Source organism: Chenopodium album, chromosome 2, assembly GCF_948465745.1.
Source record: "Chenopodium album chromosome 2, dcCheAlbu1.1, whole genome shotgun sequence".
Lineage (NCBI taxonomy): Eukaryota > Viridiplantae > Streptophyta > Magnoliopsida > Caryophyllales > Amaranthaceae > Chenopodium > Chenopodium album.
The window spans coordinates 1,651,972-1,669,501 of record NC_137835.1 but is presented as its reverse complement, the minus strand read 5'-3'; the positions used below and the strand labels follow the sequence as shown (position 1 = coordinate 1,669,501).

The 17,530-nt window shown below is 31.4% G+C and overlaps 1 protein-coding gene across 1 annotated transcript; it reads right to left on the bottom strand.

The window, feature by feature from the left end:
- Positions 1-9,762: 9,762 nt before the first annotated feature.
- Positions 9,763-17,298, bottom strand: LOC145579013 (uncharacterized). The gene is made up of 4 exons (XM_081636302.1): positions 16,947-17,298; positions 16,432-16,834; positions 13,164-13,291; positions 9,763-10,471 (listed from the first exon to the last, which is right to left on the bottom strand). Exons 1-4 carry the CDS (start codon positions 17,040-17,042, stop codon positions 10,013-10,015), a joined length of 1,086 nt encoding a protein of 361 aa, XP_081492428.1. The 5' UTR covers positions 17,043-17,298; the 3' UTR covers positions 9,763-10,012.
- Between the last annotated feature and the right edge of the window lie 232 nt (positions 17,299-17,530).

Below are 17,530 nucleotides of genomic sequence, written 5' to 3'. Positions count from 1 at the left end.
AGGTCCGGGTCAGGTCCGGTCCGGTTTTGGACCGGTGTACAGCCCTAGTTGTATGTTAGGAATAATATGGTCCATGTCCATGGAATCAGACTCTCTTCACTTCACCTAAAAAAAAAATATTAAGTAAAAATAATTTCAAATTAGTATAAGTAAGTTCAGTTCAGTAAAATTCAATAACTATAAAGAATAAATACAATAGATAATTTGTAAAAAATAATTTCAGTTCAGTGGGGCTTTAGTTTTTGAATTGTCAAAAAATTAATCAACTTAATAAGCTATGCCATTTTGATAACTTATATGCTCAATGATATATACCCTAGTTTCTTTATGGCTCATACATAATAATTAAACTGCGGCATGCATGGCCACATGAAAAGCTCTAACATACAAAAACTAAAAGATTTCATGGATGTTTGTACTAAAATTTCATATATATTGGGTTTTTAAAGCAATTAAATGCATTAGATTTACATAGATGCAAATTTTATATATTAAAAAAAACCTCCCCATATATTATAGATGGAAAAAACCATAAATATAAAGCAAAAAGTTAAAATAAATTACCTAATGATTAGATGGAATCGATCTGTCCTAAAAAAGAAGAAGATGGAATCGATTAATATCAAAAGACTTTTATTTTTTTATTTTTTTATTTTGCACTAAATACAAGTTTATGATACTACTCAGAATATAGTTTATATGTGTCATTCTAGCTATTGGCGCATGTTATACACACGTTGATAATTTGATAAAAAAAAAATCACAAGTATATGATACTCATAGATACCCCTCTAGGCCTCTAAATAGACGATTTGCTATGTGCACGTGAGAATACATCATTCAATTAATGAATTGAAACACACTTGACCCCATATAGAAGATATTCGGTGATATTTTTGATGACCCTATAAAAAAAATGGAGTGTATTATCTTAATTATGGAAGGCCCTCATGTCCCAAATCATCCCTAAGTTACTTCACTCATCCAATCAAATTTATAAGACATAATTAGTATTGCAATCGAAATCAAAGTAACGTTTAAAGGCACCAAGTACCACCGCCAACTCTATATCCTACTATAGTTTTCATATGGTGAAAAATTGCATTATTAGTCCGGACGTCAATAGGATTAAAATGACTTTAAAGTGACAACGTATAAGTAATAATGTGACAAGAAAAGTTTTATAATGAAATACATGTAGTCTTTCATATCTAAGCTATCCATCACAATTATTTTACATTTTAACTTTTTAAATTTAGATTTTTTTGACAACTACAAGATAATAAAGCATGACATAGTCGCACTATATTCATGTATGTTATAAAATACGCCCTAAATTTAAAGGGAGAATTCAATCAATTCAATTTCATCCATCGTATATTATTTTTTAAAGCAATTCAACTTTATTTTACTTGATCATTTATTGGTGAGATTCACTTGGTTTTCAACCAATCAAACATCTCCTTTTTGTGATCGAGTAGTTCTTATATTTAACCTCTTTGGCCGAAGTCAAGGGTCTAGGTTACATATATATTCACTAGCATTATTAACTCGAAGTGGAAGTTCATCCATGAGCCAATCACGGAAATATAACGCAACTTTTGACCAAACTTTTTCAAATATTATTCAAATCAAACTTTATAATATAACAATAATCATCATGTTACGCCTAAATTTCAGTATAGTGCACTATTTTCTACTTCCAACTAGTGTTTTCTTGTCTGATTCTTTTGTTTGTCGTAATTTGATTATTGCCAATCTTATATTAGTGGGTGTGTCTCTTTATTTCGTTAAATCACTGTTGCATGCACTTTTAATTAATTAAATTTCATGCACAAACATTACCCACATAATTATTTGAATTATGCATTGACGTACACAAGCACTCACAAATCATAATAATTAGAGGTCACTCTCTAAATAATTATTATCATTGATAAAAAGGTACTACATACATTTATTTTTCTTTTTTGAACTCAAATTGTCTTAATAAACACAAATAAAAGTACATATGTACAAAGATAATTTATTTGGAGAAAGATTTCCATATCTTAACTAACCCCGCAAATAAATTATGATTTGAATCGCTAATTACATATTTTCTACTTAAACAAATTAAATTTGATCATGCATAAACATCATCATCATCATCATTATCGGAGTTTTTTTAGGGTAAAGAATTAAAGTTTATTAACATCTAAAGTTCAAGATGTTTTTTAAATACAATTTTGACGTAAGTATGCTGATAAAACTATTAACATTTTCGGATTACCAGAATAGTCATCAGATAGTACCTTGTATCACTTGTGTATTAAGTTACGAGCTTAGATACCAAATTAATGTGATTTTGCAACGAACTTGTGATCCGTCTTTTGTTAAAATGTGTAGAATGATCTTATAGCAAAAAACCTAATAAAATTAAAATCGATTGTTTTATATATGAAAGGGGAAACTTTAGTGAACCATTTTCAAAAGGGAAAAAAAATTTAATCATAACATGTAAATGCTATTAAAATTAGGTATATATGCACTAAACTCTTTCCAACAATTTCGTGTAAATTTTGAAATTATGCAGGAAAGTGAAGTCATTTTCCAACTAATACCACAAAATTATTCCAGAGGTCGCGCCACTAATTCATTATAGAAATCCTAACACAGTCGTTATCACATAGTATAGTACTTGTATATAACAACTAGAACTATTTGATTGAATTGATGAGGAGCAAAATAATATACTACTATTTGGTAGATTTATCATTTACTTGATTAATTCAACTTTAAAATGTGATTCTGAAGTTTCACAGAATCATTTTTTAAAAAGTGAACATTATTTTATTTGTTTATGCTTGTTTATATACTAATTACTTCACTAAATTAGTGATACAACGTCCCAAATAACAAAAGATATTAACAATAATGGCATTTACGAGAATGTTGTTTGGGTGCATAGACTAGTTGGTCTTAGACTAAGTTTTGTATTTTTTAAAATATGATTAGTGATTATTTTAGGGCTACCTTTTAATACGTATTGTCATAACTCCTAAGGACTTGACAATTATTGATAAGGATGTGTCGTTATATCAAATGGTGATTTGTTAGTCACATTCCTAGAAAATTGATCGAGTAAGGTGACAACTTACCTTTTTAATTAGCCTAAAGAAACCTCTATTAGGAGAGTTGTGATCTATATCATTATATTGTTCGACATATACCTTATCTCAAATTGAAATGCGAAATTACTTTGGAGAACATCAAATAAGTTTTCTACCTAACAACTTTTGTTCAACAACAAAAACCAAGAGATTTGACCAAAGCGATGAATTCACTACAGAGTATCTCAACGTTTTTGTAAGCTATTATTTTTCATGAAGACAACTAATCAAGAGAGCGGCGTAAATATATTTCATATGTACTTGCATAAGTTATGATTTAATTATGAATCCTCGGTCGGTCAGTAGCCCCTCACTACTTGGACTAAAACCCTAGGGCCTAGGTTGGCGTTGATTAAAGCTTTTACTATAGATGGCTAAAAACTAAAATTACTCCAATATCATGAAAGTAAATGTTTGCCAAATATAGTTAATTAAACAAAAAACAAATTAAAGGCAAAGTTTGTTAAGAAGCATGCAACGACGATGGAGTACGTAAATGGGGATAAGAGTAGTATCAAATGAAGAAAGATTGACTGACATTTCAGAATCATCAAGACTTGTTCAATCCTCTTTGAGCCCCACAATTTTTGGGCACCACTACACCCATGCTTCTCACTACTCTTTTATTTTGTACGGAGTACTTGTTTATAAACAATTAGGTCCTGTCCAATAGAGTATTTATTTTACCTTAAAATATTCAGTAAAAATAATTTCAGTTCCGTAAAATAAGTTTAGTTCATAAAAAATTATTTCAGTTTAATAATAATAATTTTCGTTTAATACACCGTATAAATCAGTAATTTTAAAGAAAAAATATAAAATAAAATCAGTAAACGTAATTTTTGTTTAGTAAAAATAATAAGTTCAAAAAAAAATAATTACATTTCAGTAAAAATAATTTCAGTTTAAAAAAATACGAAGTAATAGAGTAACGAGAACTAGATTTTACAAGAGTTTGACTAGTACTCCGTATTTTTCAATTCATACGAAGTATATTTCAATATTTGTTGATTGTTGATATACTTTTATTTCTTATTATTATTTTTTTTCATATATATATCATGGTAATTCGTTTTAGCTAGAATTGTATATATAATATACTCTTTTTTTTTTCCTTCAAATAATCGAGAAAAAGGAAAAAAAACGTTAAAAAGAGAGAGATTAAAATAAAGGCCGACACACAAATCTTAAAGAAACGTATGTTTAAACTGTAATGGATTTCTGGGCCCGAAATTGGTTTGTTTTTAGTCCAGTTTTATTTTGTTAGATTTTGCATGACATAAAATAAAAATAAAACAGATTATGCAACGGCACTTTTTGGATTATCGGGCAGGGGCATGTTACCAAGATAACCGAATCCTACTTGTGAGTTGTGACACTTCATGCTCCTTGTTTAAACTATTTTCAAGTTTCTATTTCTCCCTATTAGGATTTACCGGAGTGAAATATTTAGGGTCTATTCTCATACGTTGAAATTCAGTTCAGTTCAGCTCAGCTCAGCTAGCTCAGTTCAGTTCAGTTCACTTCAGCTCAGCTGAGTTCAGTCAATGAGAACAAGCCCTTACTATTATAAGGTTAAATTATGTCAAAATAAAAAATTATTGTATCTACATTCACGTAAATTTAGGTTAACTAGTAATATTACGCTATTAAACGTATCCAAAATGTTAACAATCCTAAACATACTTGTATACTTTTCCTTTCAAAATTTGTTGACAATCTCTTTTGTACATGTGTGCTCGTCTATATGATAGTACACGAGCATACATAGCAAATGAGAAAGATTCCTAATCAATTTTATTGTTTGATTAGACTTTTTAGCTATAGAGCTTCATATCAGAAAGATACTGATTCTATACCTGGACACCCATCTACAAAATTCTATTCTCACCTCACTTCCTAAGATTTACAACATGTGTCATTGACGAAATGTAAAACTATTATAGCAAATGAGCAAAATAACTTTAAACCGACATGAGATTTTACTCTCTTCCATTCTATACTTTCAGCTTAATTTAACAAACTAAATGGTTCATAAAATATTGAATTTATGAACATTAGAAGAATAAAGGTCTGTTCTGATTTAATGATGAGTTAAATTGAACTGATTGAAGTTGAAATGAATCGAATTGTTTATAAGAAAAGAAAATCAAAAATCAAAAATAATTAAAATGAAATTAAGCTAAAAAGAACGGCCCTACGCAATATAAATATTAATCTTCCAATGTGCTATATCATCAAACCATTGTAATACTCATTGTATAACACTAGTTGTCATGTAATCGTAATTCATGGTAAATTACGGCCTGATAAGCCGGCGAATAAATGGAGGTGCCACGTTACCGTGCTCATAAAAGTGGGCCCCAGTACCCACGTGTTTCCTACTACTGTACACAAAATTGTAAAGCGACACCGTTGCACGTGATACAAACACACAAAGTGCCACGTTCACTACTTCACGTACTGCTAATTAAGCTCAACCGCAGCGTTTTGGCAATACTATTTATAAGTGTTTCAATGTTTTTACTATTTTAGGAAGTTTTACAATCTACATAATTACATAACTTTTAGCTTATCAATTGGTTGTTGATGTAGTGGTGATTGAGACTATACTTGGTAGAAAGGATCCGTATTCGATCCCCCGCAACAACAATTGAGAGGGGACGAGAACCTAACCATTCAGAACTGATCCCAAAATCCGGATTAGCCCAATGAGTGAACTAAATAAAACACCAAAAACATAACTTTTAGCTTATTAATGAAACTTAACTTTTAATGATTTTCTTGCTCATTTAAAGGAGACAAATAGGAGAGGATGAAAGTATAGTAAAGTAGTTAATTATTTGGTAAAATGCAACGTGCAAGTATTGTGTTACCAAAAGTAATATAATAAAGCTAGTTTAATTAAAGGTTGTGTGAAATTTATTCCATTGGGTAAACTAGTACAAAGTACGGATTAAATGATTAATTGTTTGATCACGAGCTTTACATGTTACTTTCAAGTTTCATCGTGTTATATTACTAATTTAATTTAGATTGCCATATAATCAACTATAAAATGATTTCTTTTTAAAAATACAGATTTAAAGCTAAATTTGCGTGTCACATCAGAATTTAATATAGACTTCCTTCTGATTAAAGTTGCATAAACAAGCATAATTGCGTAATTAAGAGCAGATAAAAGTTTTGCTTGCAATTCATGGCAATCGTCAATTGACAAATGAAACTAGGTATATCAAGCTTAACGTTAACTGCATATTTCATAAAAATTTACTCTGTGTTATCTAAATCAGCTCGAAATATGTTCTTTTAGCCGTTGTAAAAAAATAAAAAATGACATCGTTAAAAGTTGAAAACTTGAAATATATACTCCATACTTGAAAAAAATAGGATTCATGTTGTATATAGCGTTTATTTTTACAGTGGATTTGATCCCACAACCATGATTTTTCCACTAGATTAAATTTTGTGGGTTATTTCTTGCATTATATGGTAACATGGATTAGCTAGTAGCTACACATACATGCAAAACATATATAGATTATGTATTATACATCTTGTCTAAATTAATTAATCCGTAAATTAAATTTGAGTGGATTTTGATGAATATTTTTGGGAATTTATTTTATTACTCTGTATAAGTTATGAACCCTTGCTATAAACTTATTTTTCATGAATTAAATAGATATAAAGATAATCAAACGAGGTGTGAAATTCTTATTAGGACGTACCTACATGGATACATATCCAACTTTCCGGCTTCAATCATATAGTCTATATTGATTGATAAGTTAACATTATTATCTAGAGTGGCGTGCTAAATTCATATACTCTACAAAAAGCTTAAGGTAGAATAAAATGGTAGTACGAGTAACAACATTGGAGATGAGAGTCGAGTGGATCGGAGTGAAGGCATGGGTCATGGGTGTGTCTAGCTTAGGTGAAAAAGACTGGCAATTCAAGTACCAGAATAGAATCGTTGTCACAAACATTAAACATGTGTGATAGATCGATTGATTGAATGTATTTCAAGCAATTGATTGATTGATCGACAACTCCAGTTCATTACTTGGATGTCTTCATGATATATAGACTTGAATTCAATCATACTCGTAGCGTTACTTTAATTATTAACTTCGACCATATAAACACCTTAAATATACTCCTTATGAAGTTGACTTGATTGTTACACTTCTATTAGTGTAATTTTAAAATGTAACTTTTAAAAGAAGTTGATAATTGATACCTTATTATGAAATTGCACAATTAGATGATAAACAAGTTCACAAAATAAACTTTTTCTTATGTGTTGTATTTATGAAGAGAATATTCAATTTCATTATTATTGAAATTTATATGGCAAGGGAGGTATCATATGGCACTTATACAAGCATTTTTTTTATTTTTGTTTTTATTTCTTTGTAACAGACTTTCTAAACTCGATCATTAGAAAAATTCTTACATATTACGTAGTTCACGAAGAGACTTTATCACGAGTAAAAAAAAAAAAAAAAAAAAAAAATTTGCTTTTCTTAGAGTAAATTTTTACAATGTATCATATGGTAACAAATCTTATACGTAATATTTTGTATACAGTATCATGTATTCATGTATATACACCGCAAAACGCGTCTATTTTATTTACAAGTTATGCAATCAAACACAAAATAAATTAAAAATAGTTAAGGGGTTGACAGTTATAAATAAATGTCAACCGAACCGAATAATAAGATCATAAATACGGAAGAGAGAAGAAGATTGATCAAGGGCTCCAACAATTTAAATGAGAGCATAATATTTGTGTCATTGTAAAACATTTCATTTATTGTGCATTTAGCAGGTGTTCGTGCATATATCCTGTGCAATCGTGTAAGTTGAGCATGTGAAATCACGATACACATCGTATGTAGACAATTAGACATAAGTACATAACCAAAATACAATAAGTATATCTATTTATAGAGGTGCCACGTTAAAGTCTTAAAGTAAAACTAAAATTCCACCAAACAAGTATATAACACAACATTTTTGGTGATTATAGCACGTAGTTAGTGAGATTTATTTTTTATTTATTTATTTTTTTTCATTTAATCCAAATATGTTAATGTCTTTATTGGTCATTTTGTATGCTCAAATAACTTTACAATCAGTTAATTAAATCAATCAATACAATTATACAATCAACTAACCAAAATAAGTTAATTAAAATGATCAGTTTTAGTTTTAATCTTTTCACCAGCACCACCATCATAATTTTTTTATTACTAAAGTGTGTGTCTGTGTCTGTGTGAGAGTAAGAGAGAGAGAGAGAGAGAGAGAGAGAGAGAGGAGGGGGGAGGGGGTAGGTTCGTTTGAGTTACACAAATTTATAAAATAATACGTGTAATATATACTGCATCCGTTTCTTTTTAATTGACATGTTTTTTTAGTCACGTTATCAATGCATAAATTTAATCATTACTATCTTAAATTAACAATAAGCAAAAATTATGAAAAGTTGATATTTTGAAAATTTATAACATGACGACGAATCTAACAAGATCTCACGTGATTATATTTTTCATTAAGTATAAAACACAAAGCACAGTCAAAGGGAACGTATAAAGTACAAAACACAATCAAAGGAAAGTGAGAGAATAGTGCTAAACTCAAAACGTGTCAATAATAATAATAAAAAAAAAAACGGAGGTATTATACCTTAGTCTCTTCATGTAAAAATGTAAATAATTTTGAATTTGAAAATTTATAATTACCAAATCTCAACTGAGTATAATATACATATGAAAATCAAAATAGCTTAATTTCCACCAACAATCAAGGTGTTTTTTTTATTTTATTTTTTATTTTTTTTTATTTTTTAGAGCTACAAGGACGAGTGATGAAAACCGATTCCAAAATTCCTTGAAATTGGAAGGAAAACTCTAACCACCTAAGTTATCACTCACTCTCAAGACGATGGAATATATGATCCATCCATCTAGAGATCAAAGTTTACAATCAATATTTTAGGTAACTTACATTTTACAACATAGTCACTGAATCGAAAATTTGACTATTGTTATCCTTGAAATTTGTTTCTCTAACATATTGAATATAGTCCGATATTTAGGTTACAGTTCTTATATAGTCTTTATTTGTACATAACTAAGTACAAAGAACACAATATATTAGCATCCAAAACCTAAGATCAAATATCGTCTAAATCATTTTAATTTTGTGACTCTACACCTAAACTATATACAGTATCTCATGATTTAACATGTTTCTTGTAACCTTCACAATCATAATGGACGTCTTGACTAGCACCCGCATAAGGCCAAACAGTTTGATCTAGAAATCCTTAAGGCCCACTACATTTGCACGTGAGGAACGGCCCAAAATAATGTACAACGTTCAAAATTGGCCCACTTCAATCATAGAAGTTGTTAAGGCTAAATTATTTGGGTCGTGGCCCACCTCATTATGTCAAATTGGTGTGGGTCAATTATAGCCCACTTAGGTCCACAACATACACGTGCGTTCATCAACCAGGACCCCATGACATTTTCAGTAAAAATGGAAAATTTCTTCCTATTCCCCTTATTTTTGGGGTGAATAATAAGTATAGAAACAAAGCTACAATGTTACACATACATAAAATTTTCTTTTTACAACTCACTACAATGAAATCTCGACTTGTCACGGTGTTTCATCTCAAATTCATCGTCTAGAATGTAATACATATGAAGTAATTGACATAAGGAAAAAGAAACGCAAAATTTAATAAATTACTATGTAACCTCAAAAAAACAAAAAAAAAAAAATTACTTCATCCATCTTTGGCATATGTAACTATAACAAAAATGAGGTGTAGAGCGAAATCAATCTTTCCAAGCTTCCTTGTTAAGGCGTCGAGAAGCAAGTCCCCTAGATGAAAGATTTGGTGTAACAGGCAATGATGGAGTTTTGGGTGCCTCTTCGTCATCCCAGCGGTCATCCCAACTGTCGTCCCAACTATCATCTTTCTCTGGACCTAGTTTTGACACTACTGAAAGTGGTAGCTCCGTGTTGATGGTTTGATACCCGTTTCCTTGATAGAGCTTCTTACACATGCCAGAACACATCCAAGCAGATCCAAATACTAAAAATGCAGACAGGGTTAAGAGTATCATGCACTGAATCTTGGTCAAGTTGCTGAAATATCTGAACTTGAAAACATAACGGGCTTCTATTCTAGAATCGCGTGGAATCAACTCCTTGAAGTCAAGGGTGCAGCGGGTATTCTCTGTTGTCAACAATATTAAGCTATCCAATGCCTCATATGTCACAGTTACCTTAACCTGCAAAAAAAAAAACAAAAAAAAAAGTTATAAGAGATCAAAAACATGATGAATTGTACATTAAAGCCACAAGGCATTTAAATGCACTGTTTCTCTTTTCTGTCAAATACAGCTTTTTTAAGACCACTTCAATGTATGAAGAATAAAAATCAACGTTACAAATCAGCAAAATATCATGAAATAATAGATTTGACAATGTGTCCAGAGTCTAACAACCTAGAATTATGCTGGTGGGTCTTTGTTCATGAATCATTTGTAACAACGGCAATGTGACAAAGGTTACAGAACAAAAATTGGATTTGGTCATTGTATATAAACTTCTGATGATAATGAATAAATACATGTTATCAGGTAAGGAAATAAGAGCAAACAAATAGATTTTTATAGTCAGAGAAAGGATGGGGGAATGCTGATAGACATACCATGGGATTATTTTATAACAACACTTAAAAATAGAAAATCTGTCAAACAAGAAGACAATTACTTCTTTAGGATTAAAATAGTCCAGAGTCTCTAGACCAGAAAATTTACAAATTTTCATAAAATATAGTACTGTTTAAAAATCATAATTGGCAAGAATTTGAGGTTTGCTGTCTTTGATTTTCTAATCAAATACTGAGCCTGCTTCATTTCACTCCAAGAAAAAGGCAGTAAGTCACCAAGATGGACTGAAAACTGTAGTCAACAGCTTACTGGCCAAGCAAGCTTAGAAACTAGCATACATGACAACCTGGAGTAACTTTAAACGAGTAGCTAAAATATGAGTAATCAATTTCATATACAAGTTCATCTCTTGACCAGGACATCTTTCAACTAGGTAAATTACAGGAACACCATATGAACCTATGAATTATTGGGATGAAAAATTGCGACATTTGATAATAACAACTTTGAGCAACAACACTCTTATACAAGGCAGCTCAGTGGAAAGTTGAGCCTTCAGTTTGTGTGTTACACTTTTCTAAGGTTGTGAATTAGATCAGCTATACCTATTTGGAAAAAAAAATCCTTCGTTTCACGATTTTATAACCCCCCTCCCACCTAAAACCTCACTTTGAAAGAATAATTTTGCCTTGTATTTGAAGCTTTTCAAATTGTGACTGCACATTGCTACCCAAAACTATACGAAGTATGTTATTTAGGAATTTGGACTAAGATAAATTTCTTTTTTTTTTTTTTTTTTTTGGTTGTTGTAATCCCTATGGCCTAAAATAATTTGAGCACTTCCTTTTTTTTTCGTTTGTATATAGGTTGAACACTCCTTTAAGTTCTGGCATGGTCTCATGTAACGATTTGTAATCCGTGGTTTATACACACGGGTGTACAGTGCTCATCGTACACCCGGATAAATAAAAAAAAAAGGCGGAAAGAACATCCTGTGTTTCATAAAAAACATACATGTATTTGACAAAGAACATGTTTGTATTTGACAAAAACATGCATTACCAAAGAACATAAAGATATAATAAAAAGAACGAGATAAAAACTTGATACAATTTTCTGAAAAATTACACATTATTAACGGGAAAAATTTAGAGGTGATAAAAAATCGAGTAGGGCCGGGCCATATCATAATTTCTTGTGCCCAAACCCGTAGAAAAGTAGCGGCTTTTCGGGCTTTTTTCGAACCCGGTTCGAGTTTTAACTAAAAATGCATTTTTAGGTTTGCCCAAACCCACCCTATTTCGGGCCGGATCGGGTCGGGATGCGAGTCATGCCAATGTTGATCACCTCTTAAAAAATCCTTACCAAAGATATCATTTCCCCAAAAAATAGTTTTCTATCTCTCCAAAAAAAAATTCAACTTCCCATAATAATTTAGTTTTTTTTTACTCTAACATTATTTTCAATTAAAAATAATTTAAGATTTCAATATCAAATTTCAAAATACCATATGTTAAAAGAACATAATTTATATTGTAAAGTACATATAGTTAATACCTAAATAACACACTAAACAAACTCAAAGAATATACGATAATAAAAGTAATTTAAATATGACATATGATAATAAAAAATAGAATTTGGGAGTCACTACGACCTTAAAGAACATACACGCCAAATTCAAAGAACATACTTTGTATTATTAAACCCCCCAAAAAATATATGTTTATCAACATATGTTAAATAACATAAGTTATAATATAAAGAACATATAATTTTACTCAAAGAACACACTGATCACACTCAAAGAACATATTAAAGGTATGTTCTTTGCCAAACATAGGTATGTTCTTTATCAAACACTATATGTTCTTTTCGCCTTTTTTTGTTTACCCGGGTGCGTGGTGTATTATCTAATTTTCAACGATTTGACATAAAGTGTGAGTAGAAAATGTCTAATTGTTGCAAATAATTTGAAACAGAGGTATTATATAAATCATTTCTTACCAAGTAAAACTCTTTATGGATCTAGTATCTCCTTTTACATCTATATACAATTTACATATATTTTGTACCCCACTGTTTCCATCACATCTACTTTTCAATTAATTTTACTACAGATAAGAAGCATAAACCAACGGGCAACCACAACTAACCTATCAAGACTTTGTGCACAGATGAGCATTCAAACTAATGTGCAACAGATGTAACATTTCTTCTTATGTTATTTCTGAGCCCATTAATTTCCTAGACCCGCCATTGATAATATTGACAAGCAACCGAAGAAATTTTCATAAATTTAATTTACCTTTTTGTCTTCTTTTTGTTGAAGCTGAACTTTTGTTTCCTCCAGCTGAACAAATTCAGGAGCTGTGATTGTGACAGTTACAGGCTCTGATCCTTTATTCCGAATCAGGAGTGAGAGATCTGGAGAATCTGAAAATTTTCAAGAAATAACATATATTGATAACCACAACGGAAGCTAAAACATGATGACGCATTGACCCCAAGGGGCATAAATGCTTGAGATCAAGGCAATATGCATGCAACAAATATGCATTGCAAGCAACTACCAAAATGACATAGCTAGCACCTCTTGCACAGACTATGAAAGAGTAGAGGCAACCAACTCCATGTATTTATTTTTAATTTAATGAAGAACTTCATGTATGTAATTACCAATATGATCCAGCACACGTGTAATAGGCTTGGTAGCATTTGCATAGCACAAATGCACAATCAATCTTTATTCTAGAATCACATTTCAGTGATTTCACTATATTGTATACTAGACAACCCGAGAGCGAATTTATTTTGAGATTTTCAACTGAAGCCAAGAAGGCCCCCTATGGGCATCAAAGTGGGATATTCTAGGATTAACATTAATTGCCATCTTGTTCCTAACTCCTATGGTCCTACACTCCTACCACATATGATCCTCAGCAACTTATAAGGTTCGATGGGATCTAAGGAGAATTCTTCTAATTTTCATTAATCTTCACCAGCAGCCTCCAAAAAGAGTCTTATGTGCATGAGTTATTGTAATTGTCAAATGCACAACCTACAGAGAACATCCTATAATTCTTGATGATATGTTTAGCTGTCCCTTGGAGGGATCGTATAAGTTTGACTTATTGCTGATGAATTCCATGGTAAATAGGGCACATGATGTTTATTGATGATATATGAAGCCAATCTAAAAAGGCAATTTGGGAATTTCAGAAGCTTTAATTCAATTCGAGTTTTTCTATGGGCCTTTGTAAAAAGTTGGAAGAGAATGGTTTATGGTCTGTCGAGGAGATTAATCTTGAATGTTGTGTCACATATGGTATTTTAAGCTACTAGGCAACTCCAATGAGACTTTTCTTTCAACTTCAGGGAAGGCTTATGTGCGTAGCCTGCCTTACTGTCTTGTGACCAGGACCTATTGTTTGGATCAGTTTACAAATCATTGTTGGTTCTAACACATCCCCGGATATCATGGGAGGCTGTTCAACAGTCAAGGATAATTTATCAACACCTTGTCAATTGGAGTTATGGCTTCCATTGGCAGACAATCTTAGGCTGGGTATCAAATTTCTTAAGGGCCAAAAGAGTTTCACGGGGCTTGGGACGCATATTTAACAGTGCTATGGAGCCTGATGTGCCTTTAAAGATTTCCAGGATAAAATTTTTGTAACCCACTGAATCTCTGATAAAGAGAGAAAAACTCTACTCTGAATTCACTCCTGATTTTGATTTTCAATGTTATAGCAAAAGGCTAAACACACAAGTTCTATTCACAATTATCCATCTTCAAAGAAGAGTGAATCTTTGTATATCCAAATACTACCTCCGTTTCTTATTAGTTGCAACTTTGGGGTATTATTTGTGAGATATAAAATATTCCAAAGTTGCAACTAATACGAAACGGAGGTAGTATCATAATACTTGGTCCTTACCCCAACTAGGGATAGGAAACAGTAAAATATAAGATTTTAACTCAACTTATAGCCTAACTTAGTTAGTTAACGACTTAATGCTCAAATTAGCCTAACTAGCTAGCTAGCTCAAATTGGAGCCACAAGGCCCATCAAACAAAGTATTAACTAATCTAAAGCAATTAACAAAGTCTAATTTGTTCCCTCCCACAAAACATGTAAAACAAAATATGACTTTCCATTAGGATCCAAACCAAAATCCTAAGCTTATATTATGATATCTAAAGGCTCATAGGATGGAAACATCAATTATTGTACTGAAACAAATGGTTGCAGACCTTGTAGGCTATTTATGAGACTCATAAAATAGCCTGAACGAGAAAACAATACAATGGTACATTGGTACCGATTATGATACGATACTAAAGTTAGTGCAGCACACTAGATTACTACGCTTTGAACACCAAATAACTTGGTTCATTCAATGGAAGTGAACAAACTGTTCTTTGACTTAGGACTATAGAGCAATAATGAAAGCATTGACTATATTTTTTACCTTTAAAACAAAGGATGAGGGCTAACAAAGTTCGTTTACAACATCAAATATGATTCGGCTAGTTCATTTAGTTTAATCTAAGGTTTTAAAATACACATAAGTACACATCAAGAGATTTCAAGTGAAGAATGAAGCCTTACTAACAGATAATCAAATTAAGCCCCCCCCCCCCCCCCCAAAACTCCCTGCGCTTCTTATTTATTTTACTTTAAAATCACATGTATAATGAAAAGAGCTTCTTTGTGAGACATATAAAAATGTCTTCATTCAATATCCTAACCTTTGGCAAGAGTGCTAGATTCTCTTATGTAGATATTAATATTGGAAATACCAAATTACAATATGGTTTTCAACTATACTCATCGAATCCTTCATCTATGGGCTGATAACTTATTATAAACTTTGAATTACCTACAATCAGGCAACATTCCCTTAATGAATTCAGACATTTTGCTTTCAAACTAAGCTTCACAAAGAAGATCAGATTATATTATTGAAGCATGTGTGCTCACAAGTGACAACAACTATTACATTCAAACAAGTTAAGAATCCTGTTACTTTGCGTCAGCAAATATGATTTCTTTCTCACTCCCCTTGTCCCCCCACCTCTAAAAAGGGCAACTTAAATCACCAAAGGAAAAGCAACGAGTGATCACTTAGATAATCTAAAAGCCACATTTAAATTTCTCACAAGGCTTTAGTGCCCAACTCTGATTTGCTAAATCACCCAATTAATGGTGATTCTTCATTATAAATTGTAATGTATCCTTAACAAGACCGACCAAACACCAAACTTAGGTGCAGGAAAAATCATTTTCCTTAGCACCAGCTTTTCTCTACAGCAGCTCTACCAACATAATTATGCTTGAGAACATACAGAAATCAAAATATTTAAAATACGATGTACAAATTCGCAAATTTATCTAAGATGTAGTCCCAAATTCCCAATTAAGCTTTATGAGACAATTATTGTGATGAATTAAAGCAATGAAAAGCAAACTTGCTGCATATGGAACAATGCCAAGTCATCAATCAACAAACAAGAAACATTGCACACCAATTCAATTTCAAATGCCAACATTCAATCAAACAAAACTCACCATTTCCAGGAACTCTTAAACAGGCAGTTAAATTCTTCTTTGGGTCAACACACATGTTAGATGGATCACATTCGTCGTCTCGCGACTTCTCCTTCTCCATACCTATCAAGGAGCCATTTGAATCTTCATTGCCATCTCTTTTAACCTCACTTTTAGAATCAACTTCTCCTAACCCTTCTAAGTTGTTGCCACTCTCATCACCCTTATTCTTGGATTCATCCTTTCTACTACCATCATGAATTTCCTGATCCTGAACATCTTTAGACTGTAATGATTCACTAATAATGCTACTTCCAAGATCTTTCTGAAAAACCCCATTTGAATTTTCTAATTGTTCTTCCTTGTTCACTTGCTTATTTGAATTTCTAGTACCATTATTGTTAGCTATTAAAGGACTTTTGACCTAAATTACAAAAAACACACACAATATTACTATAAAATCTAACAATTGAGCAACCAACAATATATACAAGTATACAAAATCAACTAATTGATATAAAAAGGGAAAATTTTACCTTGAACTCGGCATCAGATGAATCCACTACAAAGAGCAGCAGCAACAAAAAATTACTTAAAAGAATAAATCTTTTCCAAAATTGAGCAGTACCCATTTGCTTAATTTACCTGAAAATTCCTGGATTATTGTGTAACATTCAATCAAGACCAATTTCAAATTTTTATTTAAAAAAATGAACCCAGAAATATAAATGCTATGTACAGATAGAATTATGATCGAAAAGTTTGAAAAGCAGAAGGATTCATTTTAATTCTCATGATTTTCAACAAGTAAAAATACAAGTAAGTGGAAGAGAGTGTATGGGGAGCATTTTCTGAAAAATTTAAGATTGTCAACATCAAGAAGAAGGTTATTGATCTTGATTTTTTTTCTTTTTTTTAATAGATTCAGTTTTTGGGCTTTTTTTTTGGGCTCTTACCCATTTTTCCTTCCTAGCCTTTTGGGCTAAGAAATGAGCTATCCGTACAAATCTCCAATGATGTACCAAACTGTCTTGCCTGGAGGATGCCTTCGTATTTATTCCAAGGTTGTCCATTAATTTGTATGGTTGTCCAACAGGCCTGGTTTTTCGTATTTATTCCA